This window comes from Heterocephalus glaber, unplaced genomic scaffold (assembly GCF_053883595.1).
Source record: "Heterocephalus glaber isolate CG9 unplaced genomic scaffold, H.glaber_assembly_v1.0 deba00001498, whole genome shotgun sequence".
NCBI lineage: Eukaryota > Metazoa > Chordata > Mammalia > Rodentia > Bathyergidae > Heterocephalus > Heterocephalus glaber.
The window spans coordinates 2,423,445-2,447,140 of record NW_028258321.1 but is presented as its reverse complement, the minus strand read 5'-3'; the positions used below and the strand labels follow the sequence as shown (position 1 = coordinate 2,447,140).

At 44.4% G+C, this 23,696-nt stretch overlaps 1 protein-coding gene across 7 annotated transcripts in view; it reads right to left on the bottom strand.

Annotated features, from left to right (window-relative positions):
* Positions 1-1,495: 1,495 nt before the first annotated feature.
* Sorcs1 (sortilin related VPS10 domain containing receptor 1) overlaps positions 1,496-23,696 on the bottom strand; it is a 470,258-nt gene continuing 448,057 nt past the window's right edge. For 2 of the 7 annotated variants that reach the window (XM_021245560.2, XM_087185723.1), the window contains exons 24-27: positions 23,511-23,610; positions 6,713-6,818; positions 6,433-6,593; positions 4,567-4,705 (exon numbers count right to left, since the gene is read on the bottom strand). In XM_021245560.2, the coding sequence (XP_021101219.2) occupies positions 4,641-4,705; positions 6,433-6,593; positions 6,713-6,818; positions 23,511-23,610 (432 nt within the window). In that variant the 3' untranslated portion in view covers positions 4,567-4,640. Of the gene's footprint in view, positions 1,740-4,566; positions 5,064-6,432; positions 6,594-6,712; positions 6,819-23,510; positions 23,611-23,696 lie in introns of those variants that run through there. The other 5 variants (XM_087185724.1, XM_013066085.3, XM_021245561.2 and 2 more) reach the window with 5 other exon arrangements.

Genomic DNA, 23,696 nt, shown 5'->3' with positions numbered 1-23,696 from the left:
TTTGTGTATTTAACACTGAAAGTTTACAGCCCCCATTTCACTGTCTATATCCATCTGGAATCATTTGGGGATCTTCCCTCTGTGCCAGCACCAGCCAAACATGCATTTTCAAAATCCTCTCCACTCCTTAGGAACTGGTAAACAAATTATATAATGGTTCAGAAACCAAACACAGCCCTCTGATTTTTATTCCACCTTCTAGCCAGTATTTTTCCTTCCTTTTTTTTCTAAACTGCAATTATTTCACTTAAATTAATATCCAAGAATAGCTCCCTGTGTACGGCAACTGTAGTGGTAAGAGAAGAGAAGGGCAGGAAGGTGTGGATTCTCGGCAAACAGCAATTGGACGTGTAATTAGAGGTGCTGGCTGGGTCAAGCCTGACCCGTGGAGCCCGCTCAGAGATCACTGCTAAATAAAATAGACCAGCTCACAATATTAAAAGGGGAAGCAAGGGTTGAGTCTCATCAAACATTTATCTAGTGCCCCCTAATGGCAATGCCCAGTGCTGGATGCTAGAGGAATGAAAATAAGGTGCAATAAAATACCTTCCCGTAAATTAGCCTTGAATCCAGCAAGGAAGGTACAGAGTGCCACACATCCATACGGTGATGTTAAGTTCTATGCGTTTGTTGTTCTCTGTGTGTGAAAAAAGCCCCAGGGGAGGAGCGCCTCCTACTGGCTGAGCGTCTTTGCCCTAGGGAGACTGCTGAAGTGTGGACCAAACTCAACAGGCACCCGCATTCCCACCCTGCTGGGCCTTCAGGACAGCTAAAGAGGGTCTTGTGCCCGCACTGATGTTTCTCCCAGACACAAGGACCAAACGGGCCCCGGGAGGTCCCACTCAGTGGCTGGACAGGTTTGGATCCATCCACGTCTTCATCCCACTAAGTGATAAATTGTCTGTTTGAGCCACCCACTCAGAACACCAGGGCCGCGGGGCTTCTTCCTCCGTGTGCTGCACACGAAGATACTGCGGCTTCTGTGGGTTGGGAGAGTTGTTAAGGTCACACAGCTGGTGTAGCCAGGGGGACCCCGCTTCACTTCTTCCTGGTCTACGTCTGGGGCTCAGCACGCTCCAAGTTTCCACTCCTCACATGCAGACTTGGCCCTCTGGTAACTATGACATTATGCAGAAGTGTCAAGGGGCTTGCCTGCTCCTCGCGATTTATAACTTTGAACTGATAACAATGAGCATGTTACGCACTCAAAAGTAATCACTGAGTCTTAAATGGCCTGGTGTAATCTAATAAAGCGACAGACGCTACACAGTCAACTGAAATGCAGGTAGAATTCAGGTTATAGAACATACTCTACTAGGTTGGTAAATAAAAGCCCTCAAGCCAGGGAGGGTAACCATATTCTCAAGCAATTAGCCTTTATGAAATCCTGTAAATCCATTACTTTTACACCTAGAGTGAACACAAAGTTTTGGGATAAAATAAAACCCCCTGAGGCAAAGACTTTAGAGACATTATCTGTTTAATAAATATGATTGTAAAAGCAATAAACAAGAGCAATTATACATTACACTACATAGTATTTAACAAAAAATACATCAAAAAGTCATTTTAAAATTAGAAGTAGTTCCAGTACTATAAGAAAACTTCCATTGTTTTTAAATTGGCTTTCTAGAAAAATAAGTTGGCAAATGAGGGGTTTCAGTGCTCAGTTGGAATCCTGGAAAACACAGAATGGCTGACAAGCACCCCAGGGCTCTCAAAGCTGCTGTTTGGAACTTCTGAGAAAAAGCACAGCAAATCTCTGCATGTTGGACAGTGAGTCCAATTAGGAATAAAGCAAGGGAGAAAAGGCTGGTTGGGTAGTTCAGGGTACAGCACGCACAGTTGGCCATCTGGGGTTTTAAAAATGTTGCAGTATTTGATTTTCCGCTTGCCCTGAATATGCCTTTCACATAATCTCCCTCCCCACACTCCTCTGGCCCTGCGCCCACCAAACTCCTCACTGTGTTTGCAAGTATTAGCTATTAGCAAGTAGGTAGGCACTTGAGTCCCTCCCATTTGTAGGCGCTCATTATTTTCTTTCGGGGACTGAGTTGGAATGGCATCGTCTGGTGGCTCTGGGCTTCAGCATACATCACAATCACCTGGAGGATTGGCTGAAGCAGGCTGCTGGGTCCACTACTGCCTAGCAATAGTGACTCAGTAGGTCTGGGTACAGACCCAGGATTTGCAGGTGATGCTGGGACTGCTGGCCTAGTACCACACTTTGAGAACCTAGTCAAGGCTGTAGTATCTATGAGGGTCCTTCTCAGCAGTAAGTACCGGCCTCATCTGTCACCCACAGTGGGAGGGAACTTTGAGGAGAGGCACAGGAGGACACTGGAGATGCTGAATCCATGTCTGGTCACCTCTGATCATTTTCTAAAATGCCAGGGATCTCATGTCTACCTCTGCTTTACCCGAGGATGTACAGCCGTTCTTCCCTACATCTGTTCACGCATTTAGTTCACTGTCAGTTTTCGTAACACCACTCTTGGCAAGGCACTGTGCTAGATTAAGAATGTTATTCTCTTTTTCATAATTTTCTAATTAAAATGAATTGAACCGCAACTCTGAGGACCCCCTGCTTTCTTTTGTAAGCCTCTTTTGATTTCTAAACACATGTCTTCCAGAGTAAAATTGCAAGGCTCCAATTAAAGAGAATCAACGAAGATGTTCTCCATGAGACAGGAAGCCCGGCAGGATGGGGATTAGTGATGTCCTACAAAGAGACGGTTGCCCCAAGCAGAGTTTTCCACCCTCCTGGGGGTGGGGCGTCCTCCTCCATAAAACATTCTCTGGGACTAACTTCTGACAGCAGCTTTTCTACACTTCCCCTGCCTGAGCTACACAAGGGTAAGGGGCATCAGGATGGTCTGGACGTCCTCATTTACAGCCCCTCTTACACCTGTCGGTGGCCTGGAGACACAGCCACGAAGGTGGGTTTTTCTGAGTTGTCAAACAGCACTCCTCTCTTCTGCCCTTAGAGTGGGCTTTGCCCAGGAATCGTACTGAAGGGGCTTCAGTAGCAGACAGGTTTTCTTTCCTTCTTTCCTGACTGCACTTGGCAAACTGGGATTGTGTCACGCTTGGAGGACTTGAGGATTGTGAGGATTTCTTTCACTTTCCTGTCGTTAGCTAATTCCTCCAATTCATACCGACTTACTTTTCCTTTACTGATACCATGATACTCAGAGACCAGAGAGCACCTGTGAAATCACTGGGATCACCCTAAATAATCAAAATCTCATCCTAATGTAAGACAAGACCTATTTTCTCAGATTTTTGGACACTCAAACATTAACTCCATTGACCTGCTTCTCCTGTTAAAATCAGTTTTATTTCACAAATATTTTTCGTCTACGCTAAGAGAGGAATATTGGGCAACAGCAACTATCACAGAAAGAAATTCCCCTGCAATATTGTTATACATTCATAACGTATCTCACAAGTCTTCCAGAATCTGATGGCACAGAATTTTTGTTAATGTGTGAGAACACTGCTATTGATCTGTATGCCAAAGTACATAGCCGGATTTGCGTTGCTTTGCACATGTCAACTTTCACACACACTGAATGTTTCCAGGTGGGAAAAGGTAGGGGTAATTGGGAAAGTCAGCTCTAGAGGAAGACAGAGGGTCCATGGAACTGATCCCTGCTGGGCAGGATGCAGTTTGGTCAGAGTGCAGGGAGTCTGGCATGCTTGGCCGTGTACAGAACTGACAGCGATCAAGACTTGTGAGTGGAAGGTCAGGGTTGGCAGAAGCTAGGCCAGTACTTAGCAAATGTCAGCGTCCATGTTGTAAATCTAGCAACATGTTTGGGAAGAAAAAGTCGCAACACTTGAGGGATAACTTGGGGATTGGAGGAAAAAGATTTGAAGACATCAACAGATCATGGCCACGCACGAATGGCAAGCCAAAGGGAAGGGAAAACAATGGTTAACTACTGGAAAAATACCGTTTTCTACATCATGTGGGATAAGAGTAAGGAAAACTGCAAGGAGGAAAGTTGGATGGGAAACAACAGTCCATTGCTGACATGCTGTTTCCCTGCTGTCTTCCCTCCCTGTTGTACCTCATACACGGATCTTCAACTCACAACTTTGTCCCTGCGGCCACAGAGAATGTAGAGAGAGATCAGCCTGTGGCCACTGCTGACAAACAGGGCTTCCAAAGCTAAGTTAGAAGGGAAAATGACCCTAAGGATGGTGGAACGGAGAAACGGCTCAGGGTTTCAGACTCCTGTGCATGTCTTATGGAAAGGCCGGGGATGGCTAATCCACCCCTCAGCCTGCAGTGCTAAAATAACTGTTAAATCTAGAGCCAAGAATATTTCCAAAAATGCATGCAGATTTCCTTGGCCTATATATGTTATGAATTTTCTACAAACACGACTGATCAGAAAAAAGAGAAGAAAGGGAGAGAGGAGTGTTTTCCATTAAAATAGAGCACCTGTATACTGCCCCTCCAAACATGTTCTCAAGTTAGTGTCCACATGCACAGGCTTAAAGCTAAAAACCCTTGCAGTCTGTGTCTGAAGAATTAAAAAGTCCCGATGCAGTGAATGTTTGTTTGTTTGTTTGGATTTTGTTTTTTTATTTTATTTTTTGTTTTGTTTGTTTTTACTGGCGTCCTCCATTCAAACATTTACATAGGTAGGGATTTCTTTTGTGCTTTGATTCTCAGCAACTATGGAAATACTTCCTGGCAAAATAGGAAACAGAACAACAAAGGAAAGAAAAAAAAACATAAAGTTAGTGGTCATGAGGATGATGCACTTGACAATTGCGAAACTCTTTCCCGACTGATTGGCAGGTCGCCTGCAGCCTTTGGGGTTCTCCTTAAATTGCAAATTGTGCCCCAGCAGGTCCCCGCTTTGGCGTTGAAGGTGGAGTGGCGTGTCTTGCTCTTTGCAATCGGAGAGATGAGTCACCAGGTTGAGTAGAAGGGGAAGGAGGGGAGGGTAAAGCTACTCTCCTAAGAGAAAACGTGTGACACTTACTCATTTAATGACACTGGAAATGGAAAGGTGTCAGAGACGGTAACGTACTTCGAGATGTTCCTGGTGAAGGAGGAATTGCTACTTTAATAAGTAAGTAGCCGCTATGCTTCGTACCCCGGGAAACGGGACCGAAAATCAAATGACTCAAAAAACGCAGCATCTTCAACACTTTAGAAGTGAATAGACAGGGTGAATGCTTCTCTGGACATGAAGACAGAAAAGCCTGTTTCCTTTTTAACCCAAAGCTATTACTTATTTATCGCCCTGTCTCCCCCAAGAAAAGAAAATGCACTGTGAAAATTGGACACCAGATGTGGCTGCAGCTGTTATTGCTATCTATGATATAAGTCAGTTTTCGCATTTAAGTTTCCCCTTCCTGCAGCCACAAACCTTTCTCTTCTTCATTTAAGGACAGGGTTTGATTCCCATTTATAGACTCATTTGTTTTCTGACTAACAAATTAAAAATTTTGTGGAAAGGTGTTCTAGGCAGCCTGGCATCATAACTGCAGGGGAAGCGTGAACGATTTTATCATTTACCCACCACAGTGAGCAACGTGGGATCTAGATGTACATGTCCACAGCTTCATCCCCTGTAGCCAACAGGCTGGAGGAGCCTAGGACAGACATGGATCAGCAAGGGCAGCTCCATGGGTTTGCCTAAAATCCTGGACAATTTCCTCTGCTATAAATAGGACTTAGGATCCAAACTTCAGATTGTATACCTAGGTGTAGAATTCCCAAATTTACTTCATGGGGGAGGAGAGGTCTATTAAAGTCTGACAAAGTCCGTTTCAGGACTTTGGGTAAGAGGCAGCCAAAGAGGAGGACAGCATCTGCCCACCGTTCCATCAGAGTCAGACCCCACCACCAGTTCTCAGGACCCTGCATCTACAGCTGCTGCCAACTTGGTGCCTCTTGTTCTCAAGTCCTCAGGTTCCACATTTCCTGGGGGTCAGCTGCTAGACAGTGGCTAGATTTTGAATAAAAACGCTCAGGTGGTTTGCCTGGCCAATTTCATCATGTGCCTCCCCTGTGAGGGTTGCAGAGCACTCTCCCCTCTTCAGGTCTGCCAGGAGCTGGGCCTTCCACGTCTCATTCTGCTCAGCACACACACAGCAGTTCAAACCCTGCCCAGCTGCCAGCCCACCAGCCCCAGCCTCCAAAAGCCTCCCTCTTATATGTTGTTAGAGCAAAATCTAAGCTACTTGTTCATCAACACTCGAAGCCAGCGTTTTAGGGAAAGTTTTTTGCAAAAAGAGGAATCAATTAATGAGAGGGTAAAATATTAGGAGCAAGAAAGAGGTATCTTAGCTGTTTCTGCAGAGGTGTTAGAGCAGAAAAAATAGTTATGTCAAGCCAGACGGGTTAGAGAGGAGTCTGCCAAGGACTACTCAGGCTGGACGTCTGAAGGCTACCAAATCATTTACCTATGAGCTGTGGCTGCACCTTCTCATCTACAAGCTGACCAGGCCTCCTCAGTTCAGTGTGAGGGACACCGGGCCTGCTTTCAGTGTGACTGCCTGGACTGAGCATCTCTTGTTCCTTCTCATTCTGCATCTGGGCATAAACATTAATTCCCGGGATCTTCCTAAAACATTAACAGAAAGCATCACTGCTCTGCACGGAAAAGCACAGCAGTGCAGATGTGCACTTCTGAACCTGTCAGAACAGGGAGAAGCGGGGAACCATGGAGGGAGGGACACACACCTCTTAAACTTGTAGATGACGAACACAGCCAGGCCCACGAACACCACGGAGAGCAGCATCAGCATGGCGGATCCACTGTGGGTCGGGGTGAGGTCCACCAGGGGGGCTGTGGAGGGAGGGAAATGAGGCAGCATCACAAGCAGGGACTCAGGCGTTCCTCGGCAGGCTGGCTGGGTCCTGCACATCAGCGGGGCAATGAAAAGCACAGGCTCTGGACTCAGGCTCACGGCTTCCAGACCCACTCTACCACTTGTTGCCTCTGTGACCTGGACTAAGTTACCCCACCTTCATGTGCCCACCATGGCTACACGAGAACAAGAGTACCCACTCCACTAGATGGCTGCGAGGGCTGAATGAGTGACCATATCTCACTATTAGCCCAGCTACCAGTTAGCTTTTATTTCCACTGGTTTTGCTGTCAGTAGCAATGCTCCTTGACCTAGGATGGGGTCACACCCTGATACACTCCTTGTAAGTTCAAAGCATTCTAAGTCAAAAGTGCCCTTAATACACTTAACCTATCAGTCATCACAGGGCAGCCTAAACCATCATAATGCGTTCCGAATGCTGACACCAGCCTCAGCAGGAAAAAAATCATCTAAACAAAGCCTACTTCATAGTAATGTTGAATACCTGACAAATTTCACCAGACGAGGCACTGAAAGTGAATGAAAGAGCGGTTATATGTTTAAACCTCTACATGACTGCAAATCGCACATTCTCAAGTCCGACCGTCATAAGGGACCACTTGTATTTGTAATAATTAATACTAATTATTAAACATTCTTGTGCTCTTTTTCCCACTAAGCAAAGCAGAAAACCATCAATCATCAATCACTATATTTCTGTGAATTATCCAACCCCACAACTACCCTAGCCATTCTGAGAGAAAGATCTAGTCAGCGGTGAGGCAGGCTTATGGTTTTGGACACAGAGAACGCATGGCTAAGTGCATATTATGCAAGGGGAACCACCCAGATGCTGGCGTTGAGGTGTCCCATACAAAGCACTCCACAAATTCCCGAAGTCCTCTCAGCCCACATCTTCACAGCTCATCTCTCCAGCACACTGACTTCCCGCAGACAAAACAGAGAATCTGCACACAAGACTCTCCCCGGGTTTCCTCTTACAGTGTGGAGTGGGAAATGTCTCTTTCCACCTCCAGGTCTTCTTCTATTTCAGGCTCAAAACTGTTGTACCTATAATGACTTTGTTTACGATTAATTTCTACCCTCTCAAAAAGCGACATTTTGCAAATATGGCATAGCTCAAGCCTAAAATAAAAAATTCCAGTGTACCCTGTGTCAGCCGGGATGCTGACCTTTACCTTCCATCAATTTAAGCAAAGTCTGATACCATAAATGCAGGTGACTTCTACAGCTTGTTTTCTATGGCTTATCTCTGTTGAGAGCCGAGAGGGCAACATCCTGCTCATTCAGGTAAAGAGGTTCCAGAACAAGTGACTGTGATTTTGATGGTCTCAGACAAGACTTGTTGCTATCTGCTCTGTCTGGTATGTGCGGTTACAGCCCTGCCGCTCGGTGGCCACCACTGTAAGGTGTACTTCAGATAACCACAACATTTTGGTGCAAAATGGAAGCGCGGGGTCCTTTCTCAGAAAACAGGCTTCTTCAGTGTAGCAGAACCAGCCAGCTTTAGGGGAGCGCTGAGGGTAAGGAAACCTCGCTATGCTCTCTTGCCTGTGCAGCATCCACCTGTGGAGAGGGAGGGGAGAGGTGCCAGGCAAATGTACTTCTCATCTGAACTAAGGAAACAAAGCCGTTGGTGGCATCAATAGTGTGAGGACCACATCAGTGCTCAGACAGCAATCGGCAGGATGTCATTGAGGGACAGAGCACCTTCCACATTCCCAGACATTATCTCAATTGAGTTTTTCACAAACAGAAAGCAGGGACTATGATCTCCATGATGCCGATCAAAACTGACTTTTTCATTGGGTAATGGCATTCTGACGGCCTTGGAACTAGTAAACTGGAATGCAAATTACTTGCACGCACACACACACACACACATCCATGCATATACACACAGCACGCACAAACAGTCACATTTTCGGTAGATTCAACCTGTGAGGGATAATCAGAAATTTAAAATATTAACAGGAGACACAAGCTGAGATATTTTGAAGAGCACATGGAATCCTACTGCAGACACTTAAATTTAGATTGTATCCATGCACATATACATATATGTACATATAGAGAGAGGGGGAGGGCGGGAGAGAGGGAGAGAGAGGGAGGAAGAGGAGGAAGGGGAATGGGAGGGGAAGGGAGGGAAGAAACAGAGGAACTAAATGACGCCTCATTTGCTCACTGTTCAGCCTCGCTGACAGCCAGACTTGCTTCCTCTCTGTCCCCTCTAATTCCCACAACCCCTTCCACTGGATTCTCTGAAGCAAACTCAGGTAACACAGAATTGTATCCTCTGTAATCCTAAGAGGTAAAATTGCTCTTTCTCTCCAAGGCCACCGCACCGTCATGACATGAAAGAATAAGAAGGTATTTTAAAGGCCATCTTCTGACGCAGACCCCCACTCCAGAAGGATGGGAGAGGGGCCGTGTGGCCCGGGCGGGGGGGGGGGAGGAATGCGCGAAGCCTCTCAGCCCTCCCTGACTCTTGCAGTGCAACCAGAACAGCACGGTGGGCCGTGCAAGCCAGAGCGATGCAGGGCTCCCTTAGAGGGGCAGCATTGGCGATACTGGGAAATTTGAAGGGGAAATCACCCTGGCCAGGTTCTCAGTAACGCCAACCAAACACACATATCCACACACACCCACACACTCGGTGTCCCTTCTGCCCGCTTCTTCTCCCATCTCTCTTCTCATCACAAGGCAGCTCTTTCAATCCTAAATCTTCCACACTCACATTATCCTTCTTAAAAAGCTGCCTCAACACCATGGGATAATCAACACAGTCTTCCAGGGAAGCAGGGCTCCTTCCGTGTTATGCATCATCCTTCCCACTGCCCAGCTCTGCCCTGCCACGTCCTTCTCTTCTCGGAGGTGGGCAGCAGGGCATGGAAGACACCAGCAGGGAGAGACTGAGAGCCACAGCCCTCCGCATTCCCGCATGGCTTCGGCTTGCTGACCTGTGCCTGAACACAAACAGGTCTATTATTGCTCCACACAACAGCAGCTGCATATCATAGTCTGCCTAACACTTAGGTGCATTTGTGTCTGTTTTGCTGAGGAATGGAAACTGGTGATAAATGGCGTCAGCTTGTTGTGCAGAATTAGCATAAATTAATCCCTCTCCAATTACAGCCTAAACGAGGTAGACCTGTGGGAGAAAAGTGCTGAGCAGTTTTTCTGCCATTATAAATGCATAGAACACAACATGGATACAAGCGATCCTCCAAGTAACTTGCCATTCCTAGGGCCCAGTGCTAACACACATCACTGTAAAATCCCACCAGGAACTCGGAAATGCTTTGAGTTATTACGTCCTATTCATGAGGACCAGGGTCATTATAATAACGGGAATACTTACAGCAATGAAAACATCTTCTTGTGAAAAGTGATTAACACACAGTGCTACATAAATGGTCACAGTTGTGTATGTGAGACTCGGCTCAAAACCCCCTACTTAGGGATAAATCATTGATGTGGTCCCTTTTGGAATCAGATCCTGGCTCTGCCACTTTTGAGGTAAATGACTCAAGCTGAGACTCCGTTTCCCCATCTGCAATATGGAAATAAAAGCAGCATTTAGGTGTAGTGAGTTGAGAGAATAAAATGAGATGGAATCCACAAAGCAGTGTCCATGTCTGGCACACAGTATACGCCTGCAGTTTTCATTGTCACATTATTACTAGCACATTTCTGAAAGTGTACTCCGTGGGAAAACAGTCCTGAAGGGTGACCCACAAGTTCCACGCTGAGGGGATTTTGGGAAACACTGCATGTGCCATTTCCTCGCCTGGAGACTGGTGACACACATCAGCATACAAAAGGCTCACAGTCCTTCAGGAAAGAATTCATGGAAACTGACCATAGCGCTTCCGAGTGCCCGGGTCACAGACTGCGGAGTAGCTGGGTCTGCACACTCCAGGAAAAGCCTCCTCCTGAATGCTGCTTTCCCTTTGCTGCACCTCTGCCTCTCTGCTTTGTTTAACAATGGCGCAGACACCTCCCTGCTGTCTCGGGGCCACTCTCCTCCTGCCACTGGGACCTGCTTGGTGAGTGTCAGCCTGCACTGTGGTCCTGAAATTCTGAGCTCTAACCACACTTCTCATGCAAAAGTTAGTGCTGTCAAGAAGTTGCACCAGCGACTTCATCTTACCTCTCTTTTCTTTTTCTTCTGCCTCCAAAGCAGATGCAAGTCAGGCTTTAGTTAGTGAGACACCTCGAATATAAAAATCCACGTGAGCTCAATGCTTTTTCTTTGGTTTGGTTTTGTTTCGTTCCTGGTGGGGTGGAGGGATGATGGTGACATGGCTGTAGCATAAAAAGCTTCTCTAGACTCCAAGATGGGCAGAAAGATTTCTACTTGCAAAGCAACCTCATTTGGCCATTGTGCCTTCTTCCCTCTATCCAAGCAAACTCCACCACACCACGGGAGCCCTAATGATTACTTTACAACACTGGCATACAGCCACGGGACTGGGGCCAGACTGCATGGCATTGCCTGGGAAGGCCTGGCTGAGGAGTTACCTGGGAGCCCATCAGAACGAGCCGGCTCCAGAGGCCTGGTCTCCTACATAAGTGACCACAGCCCAGCTCAATGTAAACAGTCACATCTAGGAAATCAAAATGTAAGTCGAACCCAGAAACTGCTCACTTCTAACTAGGGACTTTCCATTGGGACGCTCTAAGAAGACTACTTCTCCTCAACATAGCACTCGATATTTTCTTTGCCTTCCTTACACATTCCATCCATAAAAGCCATTACCCTTCAGGGGGCCCAGAACTTTTGACAGACCACCGATGCTCCACTAATGAACTGTCATTTTGTTTGCCAAATAAACTCTTCACAGTTTCAATGTGCTTGCGTTCATCTTCTAACAGTTCTGATGAGTCTTGAAGCTCTGTTACTGGATTTCAACTGAGGATGGGTCTTCAGGACACCGTGTCCTAGAAAGGGGAGGTCATTTGGCCAAGCGATGATAACCCAGAGGACATCTGAGATCAAACCTCCCACCAAGTGACATGAAAGACAAAAAGGAAGCCTTTGAATTCTCTAGGGTTGAAAGTCCATGAGGGACCCTGGCTACTATACAACGCTTTTGTCAAAATGTAGTTTAAAAACTACCTGAATCAGAATTACCTGGAGCACTTGTGGGAATACAGTTTTCTATGCTGTGCATGAGAAAAATTCATTAGTCTTGAACGCTATGAATATGGTTTGACTGTGGCCCTCAAAGACTATTGTACTGAAATGTAATCTCCATATCCCCATTGTGAGGTGGTAAAGAGAGTGGAAATTTAATTTGACTGTGCTGTTTAGATGAGGGTCTTCTTTAGGTGAATAGGAGTACATAGATCAAGGTGGACTCCCCTAGATTGAATGCTAGTGGCTTAATAGAGAGAGAGAGAGAGAGAGAGAGAGAGAGAGAGAGAGAGAGAGAGAGGGAGAGAGGGAGAGATAGACACTGACTCCTTGTCTCTTGCATTGTGATACCCTGAGCCTCACGATTCTTCTAGCAGGAAAGCCAAGTGGGAATCCTTGAACTTCCACAATTGTGAGCTAGATAAACTTTTCGCTTGTTCTAGCCTCAAATATTTCATTATAATAATGCAAAATGGACTGATACAGTGTCTGAGAATGGACCTTGGAAATCCATAAATGTATATAAGCGATATTATATATAACACTTTGAAAATACTCACTACACAAAATATTCAGTTCATATCTTCAAGACATGCCTGACCTTTGCATTCTCTTGGTCACTAAAAGAAAACAACAACAAAAAATGTGCAGCTTTATTGATAATTGTAGATTTATCTGGTTATAATTCTAGGAGAGAGTTCTATAAACTTTTAAAAAACTTTCCAGGTTTCCCCAAAGTGAACAGTCAGCTTCATGTAGATTCACTACAAGGCTCCCTCAATTCTCTAGCCTTCACTGTGTCCAAGCCATATACACGGAGTTTGAAGCATCTCCTGCCAAGAAGTGAAATCTGTTTCCTCACCGCCTCGAGTTTGGGCCGTCATTATAACCTGTATTTGGCAATGGAACATGCCAAAATTGATGGTGTGCTAATCCTGAGCTTCATAGCCTTCTGTACTTCTGCTCCCTCCTTGGAATACTACCACTGCATGTGCAGTCCAGCCCGGAACTGTCTACTGAAGGATCGGAGCCCATGGAGGAGGTTAGTGGGCCAACCTGTGGGCCAGCCCAGCCAAGAGCAGCAGAGGTCTCTAACTGATACCAGAAAGACAAGGCAACAGCCAGACCAGAAGAGCCACCCCTATGATCCACAGACTCAGTACACTGAATTTCTCTGTGGCTTATTACAGAACAACAGCCTATTTGTCCTCCTCAAAACTCTCTCTTTGAACTGGCTAAACATACAATTAGCAATTTTCACTTCTGGCTTTACTGTCTCCAGTCCTTGGGGTGGACTTCTGTCCTTACTTTCAGGATGGTAGAGTGAAAAGCAGATGACCATAAAGGTTCTCTTCTGAAACAGAACACTTTAAGAAGAAAGAATGTGCTATTAAAGCTTGTACTGACAACAGATATAACCCAGGACAGCCCTGGCCACTCACTGTAAGTATAAGGAACTCAGTGTCTGAGGGGTACTTTGTCTCAGGCTCTAGAATCTTCCTGTATTACAGATCTTCTCTCAGAGCTTCTTTTTTCTCCTGACGGTCTGCTTTGCCTTTTCCTTAGAGTCTTGCATTTCTGTGTCTAAATTACCACTTATTTCTAATCTGATGCACGATTACCCTGTTTCTGATTACTGTACCCTGACCATTCTCTGACCAACAGTTTCTAGGTAATTCTCAAACCTGGTCCACTGAGGCAGTTATCCAGTGGTCATTTCAGCCCCTTTTATGGGCTCAAGTAATCTTGATAAAAAAGCTGATCAGAAGTTTAAGAGTAAGTGGATTATTGGCCCTTGGTGCATTTATAAAAGTGTCTCATTCACTCAATCACACGGGGGGAGGGATGTATTCAGATCTCCTAACACTTGTTATTACTTATTATAACACTATGTCGGTTTCATAACTGTCAAAATCACTGGTTCTAAGTATCTGTGAAGCTACCTAATTACACGAGGAGAGAAAAAAATTTCATTTTAGGAGAAAGAGGAGGAAGGCAAAATATCACCCCCAGGACTGTACTCACAAAAGACTTGTAAGTAATAACTGTGTAATAAGCAACTAGAGACTAAAGAGACAGATAAATTTATTGGCCGTGGAAGAATCTCACTAGTGCTAATTTCATTCCTAAATGGAAAATGTTATTGCGACAATTTATTTCCCTTTACAGTTCAGAGCTCAACAAGTATTTGGCATTTGCATCCAAAATGTGGCTTGGATTCTACTATTATTCCTAAAGCTTCTTAACTAATGCTAATTCTACCTTCAAATGGAAAGCATCTTTCTCTGCGTGAAGCTGAAGGGAAAAATTCACACTGCAGCTCAACCTAGGCTGAAATTCAGTTCTTCTCCCACCTCGCCCCCTCAACCTTCACTCAGAACATATCCAGTGGTAGCAAGCTGATGCCTGGAAATATTAATTCTCTAATATCTGTGATAATATGTTATTATACCTGAAAAGAAATTAAACCAGTCCTCAACAATATGGAGGCCAAGATGACACGAGATAGCAGTTTTATTACAACACCCACATACGCCCTTGACAAAGGATAATCTCTCTAAGTACAGCTGCTTAAACAAGGCAACTGATAGACCAGAGGGGGGAGCAACATTATTGTGTGTGTGTTTTTTTATCATGTTTTTATTTAATCTGATATTTGAGGCTCCTTGAGAAACATTAACTTTTCCTCTATTTTTGTATCTGTGTCCCAAACTCCAGGAAAAGTGACTCAACTGGAAAGCTAACGTGAGAGCAACATCCCGAGTCTGAACGTGGAGGCTTCATTTCCTGCTCACACTAGCACATGAATAGCATCTAGATAATATCATTTGTTTAACTCTCATACAACCAGTGGCTATTCCATTATATCTGCTGCTAGGATTCGAGTTCACATTTTTATCATTTTTCAACAGCTCTGGGACCACAGTTGTCAGCTGGCCTTGGCTGGGCATCCAGATTACAGATACAGCGTACCCCTGATTTGGAGACACGTTGCACCTTTCTTCCATTCCCCTTGTCATCTGCCCATTCCTCCAAACAGGTTGTCTCTATGCTGAAAAATTAGTTTTAATGTTTATTATTAATTTCCTGCTGTATCGAATATGACAGATTCTTATTACTTTCCTGTTTTGGTGGATGCCCTGGATGGTAAATCAGGTTTATTGCTGGACATCCCTTGCTCTGTAGATGGGTTTCTGTCTGTGGAGTAGCCGCTGATAGGGGGCTGTGAGGGGGTGGCTATGAAGAATCACATCAGAAACTTGCTGAAGGTGCAGCTGCTCCCCTGGATTTTCTGTGCGCCCCTCCTTCACTGCGTGCAGTGAGGCCTCAAAGGTGTTCCATGGAGCTTTCTGAGTTAACTGCATTTCCTGTCTTGAAACAAGGGTTTTACAGCACAGACCCCTTACTCTGGGTTGGAAAGTTTTCCCACAGAATGACTGATTCCAAACGATTTGAAAAATCCAGGCAGCCTGAGCTTTTCTAGTCTCTTTTTGCAGAAATCCCAACCTGAGAAAAGCTTGTTTGCCACTCGGTATGGGTTAATCCAGTTAGGTTTTTGTGTTCCCAAATACAATGTCAGTGTGGCCCTTGGGGCTCCTCGTTTGCTCTGTTTATGTCCTGTTCTGGTGTAGAGATTATCTGTTCCACCGCAGAAGGATCAACAAGCTTTCATGCTGCTTCCCACTGCCCCAGCCCCAGCAAAACATGAGGTGTGATTTTAAAATACAGTGCATGTCCACATTTTAAAATTTTATCACAGTAAAAGACACATTACCATTAATGGCCTCCAAATCCCCCACTTAGTTCAAGCACACTTGCTCCAATACTCTTGGCGCTTCAGGAAGCAATTCTGAAAGTCCTCTCTCGTGAATGTCTTTGGCTGTCCTTGTCATGGCACCCCTGATGCCCTTCATGGATTCAAACTATGACCTTCATGGCCATTTTGACTTCGGGGAAGGGCTAGAATTGGCATGGTGCCAGATCTGGTGAATAAGGTGGATGTGGATACAACATAATGTTTTTATGAGCCTGCTTTTCTTTTGGAGAGAATGTGCCAGAAGCCTTCACTGCATTTTTGAACCCAGCACATAAAAACATTCACAAATGCAAACTCCACGACAGCTGCAGAAAATGGCAAGGATAATGATGTTCCACATGATGAGAAGGATTTTGAGGAGGATTAATGGCCAAGTGTCTCTTGCTGTGATAAGTGTTTTTATTTAAACATTCACCATACAGTTTGATTATCCCTTGTAAAAGAATTGAAAGTATGGAATTTAGCCACGTCTTTGGATGCTCATAAAAACACAGATTCAGAGTTTGATGGGGCTTGAAATATTTGCATCAGCAATTATGGCTTTAATTTATAACCTGTCAACAGATTCCCCTCACCTAAGAACGTGGAGAGCAGTAGCAAATTAAAGCTCATGGTTTAATGTACATTCTGGTCCTGGTCTCCTTACTTGAGTTTTAAACTCTAATTTCCAACTTCCTGATGGGGTTTTTACTCATATGATATATGACATATAAGTAACCCAATATAAGTGACTACATTTATCTTATTGGACAAGCAAGAAAGGGCTCTTCCTCCTAGGTCAACTCCATCACATAAATTACCATCTCTTTCCACATAGGCTGAAACCCTCTGGAAAGGATTATGGGCTATTATCCAAATTTATCACTCAGAACATCCTTCCTTCATCTCCCTCTTCTTTGCTTTCCCGTTTTTACCACACTTTTGTCATGTCAAATCCACACTAATGAAAGCTTCTTCCCACGCATACATGGATGACATACAATGACGTTTATGAAACCCTGGTATGATTTCCTTGAATCTTATCTCTTTACCTTTGCCCATAGTTTTACCTTCAGTGAACACACTGCCTATGAATGTGTGAAGGCACTTACCTAGATGCCCCAAACCCTGACAGGGGATGTATCCATTTACACAAGAATTGCTGCAACTTTGCCCAACCAAGCCTCTCACCCTGGCCTGCTTATTTTCTCTTCTTTCAGTGAAATCCTATTCACCGTAAAGGCTCATTTTTATTAAACCATCTGCATGTAGTGTTTTCATTCTCTTTGTTTAGAATCAGTAAATGTTCACGCAACAGTATCTGTGGCTTACGTTTGGCCAGTGTGGAGGGAGTGAGGGTCCTAATTCACGCCATGTCCCCCAATGAACCACAAGTTTAAAGGAATAATTGCAAAGAAATGTATTTGGTCCTGCCAGGAATAAGATGACGAATCTGAAACAAGCACTGTCCTTGAGTAAATTCCAAGTTATAGTGGAAATTACAAAACTGCTGGCATTTTAGAGATGTTCTCTTAGTAGCCCAGGTCCATATCTGTAGAAATCAAACAGTTTGTGTAAGATTTAGAGCTTTCTAGAGTTTTTGGAGAAACTCTCCTTAACATGACATCGTCACTCTGAAAACATGAAAACAGGTGAATGTTTCAGGGAGAGAAATGGAGGGCAAGGAAGCTGGCAGAAAAGATGTGAAGAAGTGTGGTTGATGTGGGAGCATGAGGACCGTACAATGCAGGTGCATGACCCTGAGCTCCACCTTGAGGTGAGACTCATATCGGGACACTCATATCAGAGCAGTAAAATAGGAGCAATGGGTTGCACTTGATTCAGTCTCTCCCAATTACAGCCTCTTGCTCTTCAATTCTCTTTTGATCTCTTGTACTGAGACACAGAACTCCAGGGAGCATAGGTCCAATTATCCTTCAAGCTGCCTATTCCCAGTGCATATATAAAATTTTAATACATGTCATTAGGGAGAAAAAGACAGATTATGAGACAGGTTTTCCCTGGATGCTTATTTGATACATGAACACAAGTTCTCACTAATTAGGCGCTTGATGAAAAGAGTATGGTATGGAGAGGGATTCACAACAGAATAATCAGACCTGGAGTTTTAACTGGGAGAAGGAGATTCTGATGGTATCTCTCCTGGCTACAGTGTATGTCTTAGTTACTTTCTCATCACTGAGACACAATACCCAAAGCCTACAACTCTAAAGTGGAAAGGTATATTTAGGCTCACGGTTTATAGAGTTTTCAATCCATAGCCAGCTGGCTCTGAGGCAAGGCAGATGGCAGAGGGGGCTGCTCATGGCAAGGCACACAGGAAGCAGAGCAAGAGACCAAGGGAGGAAGGAGAAAGATAGACCCTCGCAGGCCACATCCTCAGTGCTTCCCCTCCTCTGACCAGGCTTCACCTCCTCACATTACATCGAGCTGTAAATTCATTAGGGACTAATCCACTGACGAGTATCATCATGATCCAATCACCTTCTCAAAGCCCCACCTCCTAGGACAGGAGGCTTTGGGGAGCATCTAGATATAAACCATAACACTATACATCAAGTATGCTTCGAATCATTTGTGAAAGCAGTATTTCTCCAGCACCTGATATGCCCACGTTCTCTGACAGGTACAATAGTGGAGACTAAAGACACAATCACTGTACCCACAAGGCACTGAACAGCAGTCATGAAGACAGTGATCACAGTGGCCATGATCACCGACATCAGAAAGAGACAGATTTAAAAATACATGAGAGTTCGGATAAGGGGAAGATATCATGCAAATGTTGACATGGAGCTGAGCCTTAAAATTTAAATAGATTTAGGGGATGGAGACAGGTGAGGAAGAAGGGAGAGTATCTCAGTCAGGCCTGTCTTGGACAAAGGTACACTTTGGCCAAAACACCAATGGTTCCAGTCTACTTTGCAGCCTGATTAAATTTTACTTCCTTTTCCAGCACTCTGGGTTGCTTTGCAGTATCACAGCTTCTGTCTGCTAACCCTGGACATTAGCTGCCATGAGATTCTAAGAGCAAAAGGCCATGACCCTCCCTGGGCTTTCTTGATAAAGTGCCTCTCATTATCTCCCTTTTCCCGTAGTAGTTCACATCTCTTTCTGCAAGAAGAATTTCAGAAACATAGCTTTCAGGAGTGGTTGGGGCTCAAGAGGAATTACATGGTAACCAAGGAGCACAGGAATGACCAAGAACCACATGAGGATGGCATTCAAAATTAGCTCAGCTTACAGACCCAAAATAATGAATTCCTAAGGAGAACATGAAGGAAAAAGCAAAATCCATTCTCTAATGATATCCAGGTATCTGCAAATGCTTTCCCAATGTTCCCATAAAAGCAAACAGGGAGCTGGATTTGAAAAATAAAATAAGTTTACAAGCTCCTGAAAGGGGACAGTGCTTTTCTCAGGAAGACAATCTAAATTATGCACCACCTCTCTCACCAGCAACATAGTCCGGCTTCAACATTTTTCAAAGAAGCCTGCTGAACATCCGGTGGGCAATTAATGGACTACAGCAGCATGCTGCGATTACCCCTCAGAAGGCATCAGCAGTTCGGCTTTTGAGACATGATGTAGGGAACAGGGAAAGGGGACGTTACTAGAACCTCTGCAGTAAGTCCTAGTCTCCTGTGAGCCATGGCAGCACAAGGCAAATTACAGGAAAGGTAGAAAAATGATACTGAGAAGAAGCTGAGCTTTGGGTCTGATCAGTGCTGCTCTGGGAGGGAAAGACGAAAGCCCCCAGCTTAAGGCACCACATCGGGAGAAACAAATGTAACAAAAGACTGGGACAGAGAGAGAGTTCAGTATATCCGCGTAAACAAGATGTAACAATCCAAGAACAATGAGGTACTGAGTAGATGTTTGTTCCTCCCAGGATGTCTTCAGCTGGTGTAATCTTGTCCTGGGGAATCACAGCATCACTGGGTCATTGAGATCTCAGTTGTGACAGGGGGCCAAAATGGAATTATGTCTCAGAATGCCATAGCTGTGCTGTAGGCAGGAGAACTAGGCTAACCAAATGATTTTACCCTAAACTTATGTAGCACTGCTCCAGACAACATGAAATGTAGCAAAAGGTGCCCCTTTTCCCCTTCCTGCGGGGGAATGAGAAGGCAAAGGGAGTGGGGCTGAAAGTTCTACATCAGTCTTCTTCACTTTTTCTCCTCTCTAGTCTTCCTCTCACTTCTCTGGTTAGCCACTCAGATATGAATCTGTTCATTTTCCATTTAACAAAAGAAATCATGGCAAGATTCTCAATCTTCCCAGCCTTGACCCAAAGTGTGGCACTTTCCATGTGCAAAAATTCCCTCTATCATCTTTGGTAGACAGAGTCTAATACCCGGCTCAAATAATTTTTGTTTTGCTTTTCTAAATCAGATAGTTAAGAGTTAACTCAGATCAATTTCAAACAAGCTGATCTCTGGTATATTTTGCGTATTCATCACAATTGTTGAAAAGTGCCAAACTTAACACAGTCTTGCTTTATGTACATGACAGTCTGGCCCAGACTGACTAAGCACCGGTGGATTCCACCTGTTCTAATACTTCGCAAAACAGGGCTGAAATCCATATACTCCAAATTTCCATGACTCATGAAGTCTGCCATTATGGATACTCTATCCCTTTACTCCTTAAAAATGGAATTATTTTTCCACATAAAAGTTTACATCAATATCATTTACACGTCAGCCAATACAGATATCTTGGTAATGCCAGCTGGTCAGGTTTGGAATTTGACTACTGTCAAATCTAACTGGGAAAAAATGACTGATTAGTCAAAACGGTCGGAAGTCAAAGAAATTTCTCACTTTTTCAAAGTGGTCGGATGTAAGGCCGCATGTTTTTGTGGAGCTGCATTTTCCTTTGTGTCATCTTGGTAACCTTGAATCGCTTTTTCCTTTGTTGCAGAAAGCTCTCCTCCAACTCTCAGTGCTTACCTGGGATCCCAGTAACACACTCCCTTCTGCCAGGACTTCATCCCACGAGTCTGAATCTTGCTCTCAAACTCCTAGCTGTGAATGAACTACGAACACGAATGGGGAAAACTTTCAGGTCTTCCCAACTTTTCATCATTTCCTGCCATCTGGAGCTTACACCAGTGGGATGACTCCTCCACAGTTATCAGGAATGGACTTTCTGCATGGAACTGTAGATGTGTAGAGGTTGTGAGATGCCCTTGCTATGTGGGTTTCATAGCTGACCACTGGCCAAAGCAGTCTTGCCTTGTTACCTACATTTAAGGTCAGTAATTTTCATCTTGCTCTCAACTGTAAACTAGTTTTCCACATTAGAAGATTTCTTAAACTATCAATTGAAATAAGATTCCAAATTCACCCCAATAATCTGAGGCACATTTGGAGTATAATAGAACAGTAAATTAAATAAAAAACAGGTACAGATAATAACCAATGGAAGAGAATTATGGGAGGAAGAAGAAAGATGAAATGTGAATGATCTCCAGAATTAAAGAACTGGAGAAATGTGGCTAGTTGCCTGTGTAGTTTGATCTGGAATGCTCCCTTCCAATAGAGTCTTTTTGTTAGTAGTTAAAGAGTGTTTTCTGATAAAGCATAAGATGCTTACTGAAGGTAATATTCACTCAGAAACCTAGTATGCTATAAAGCAAATCTCACATCACAAAGGATAGACTAGTTGGAAGGGACTATCCCCTGCCGATAAAGATCCAGTATGAATTATAAGACTTGGTGGTTTCAGCCAAGACACTCAAAGAGAAGCATCTCCACTTAACATGGGAGCAGAGCGTGAGGGCCTGTCTGCCCCATCACATGCTGGGTCCTTCAACTAACTAAATCTCTTATTTCTCTTCAAAGGTCTTACTGGCTTCCCAGAACCCCCGAGAGTATTCAAATGATTCGCCCTGACTCTATCACATTCCACCTCCAACTCCCACATGTACACATAACGACTTTTAAATCTTTATTTATTTAGGGCAATGGAATGTTTAAAACCAAATTCGATGAAATTCTAATTTTATAAAAGATAAAATGCAATAGGAAGAATGCTCAGTGGCTTTCCTCTGCGGTCAGGGGCAGGTCCAAGGATCTCCAGGAAATGAGAGGGTGGAGTTAGAAATCATTGCTCTTTGTCTTCACGCAACTGGCATCCACAGTGCCCATGGTCCTTTCTCTCCTTGCGTTTGGAGCTTGGAATGATCACCTGAGTTTAGTCCTATCCATCCTTTGAGATCCTGCCCCCTCCAAACGCTCCCTCTATGAAATATTTTGTATCATTTTGACCAGACAATATTCATCTCTGCTTTGAATTTCTTATACAACTTTGGTTGTTAATAATCAAAAAGAATAAAAATAGAAGTGATCTCTTACTCTGTGCCAGCCACTATTCTCAGCACATTGCCTGAATTAACCTAATCTTCTCTCGCAGGTGCCTTCACCATCTCTGAGCCACGTAAGATTTAAATCTATTTTCTTGGTCTACAGAGTGAGTATCAGAACAAGACCGAAATCCATGACCTCGCTGTAGTAAATTAAAATAAAATAGGATCCCAATGCTTAACTATACCATGGAGCCTCTCTACGTAAGCATTTGTTATGCTTCAGACCAAGAATGAACCCCAAGTTCTAAAGTGCCCGGAGGCAGGGCTTTTGGAAGGCAATTGGATCCTGGGGGCCTTACAGCTAATGTGCTGTGGGAGGTGGGGACTGCTAGGAGCTGGGTCACTGGGAGTGGGGCCTGCAAGGCTCCATCTCCCTCCCCAGCCCCCATTCTCTCTGCTTCCCGACCACCATGACGTGAGCAGCTCTCCTCCACTCCATATCACGCCTGTCTTGGAGCCAGCAGACTGTGGGCTGCACTGCGAGCCAGAAGCAACCTTCCGGTGTTGAAGTAGTGGGTACCTGGTGTGCTGTGCCAGTGCTGAGAAGGTGACTAAGACAGCACGGATGCGCGCTTTGCTTACTAAGACACCCTCCATCGCGCGATTCCTCTGCACCGTTACCATGGTTACCGGCAAACTTTCCCATACCACAGCTGGATTATGCATTTGCAGAAACAACAGCCCTCTCCACTAGCATCTGTACTTCCTGAAGCACCAGTATCTGCAGATATAAGTGAGTGCCCGATAAATACTGTCCATCTAATTTACTATTAATATGCACAATAATATTGAGTTATGAATACTTGGGATTACTAGTTTTGTCACTGAAACATTTCCGTAGCTTTAAAAGAAGTATTTCTCATCCTGTTCTATAGGCAGAGGCATAACCAAATTGAGATTACCTTCCTTGCTAAGGTCCTGTATAATTCCCAAATCCCTACTATTTCTCCTACATCATATTAAAACATTTTTTGGTAAGATGACATGAAAATAGGACTTTGCAGAAAAACTTGCAAGAAGTTCATTTATAAGTTTCAGGTTATGCTCAAGAGTTTTGTTGCGATGAAGCCTGCAATCGTATGAGGAGACAGCTGAGGAACTCTTTGACAGCATTTTTCCAGGAACTAAATAGGAATTATCACTGCATTCTGTCATCAAACTGCATCCTCCTTAATGCAGAAATGTGGCAAGGGAACCTCCAGAACTGGTTCCGAGTTTATGATCAGCAATGGAAACATCCACCCCGATTTAGTGAAAGAAACCAAAGGGATCACCATTGCCAAGATCACCAGCTGGAACCCTGGGACACGGACACTGACCTGCTGTCAAGTGAGCTGCGTGGACCAGAACTTGGACCCCAGGCTTCAGCTCGAAGTGCACGGAGTTCTGGTTGAGCTTGTGGATCAGGACTTCTGATATCTGAAAGAAGAAGCTTCGCAGTTAGTGCCACCAAAATTGTCACCGGGACTGGGAGCAAACAGGTAGAGAGATATTTAAGTTTGTCA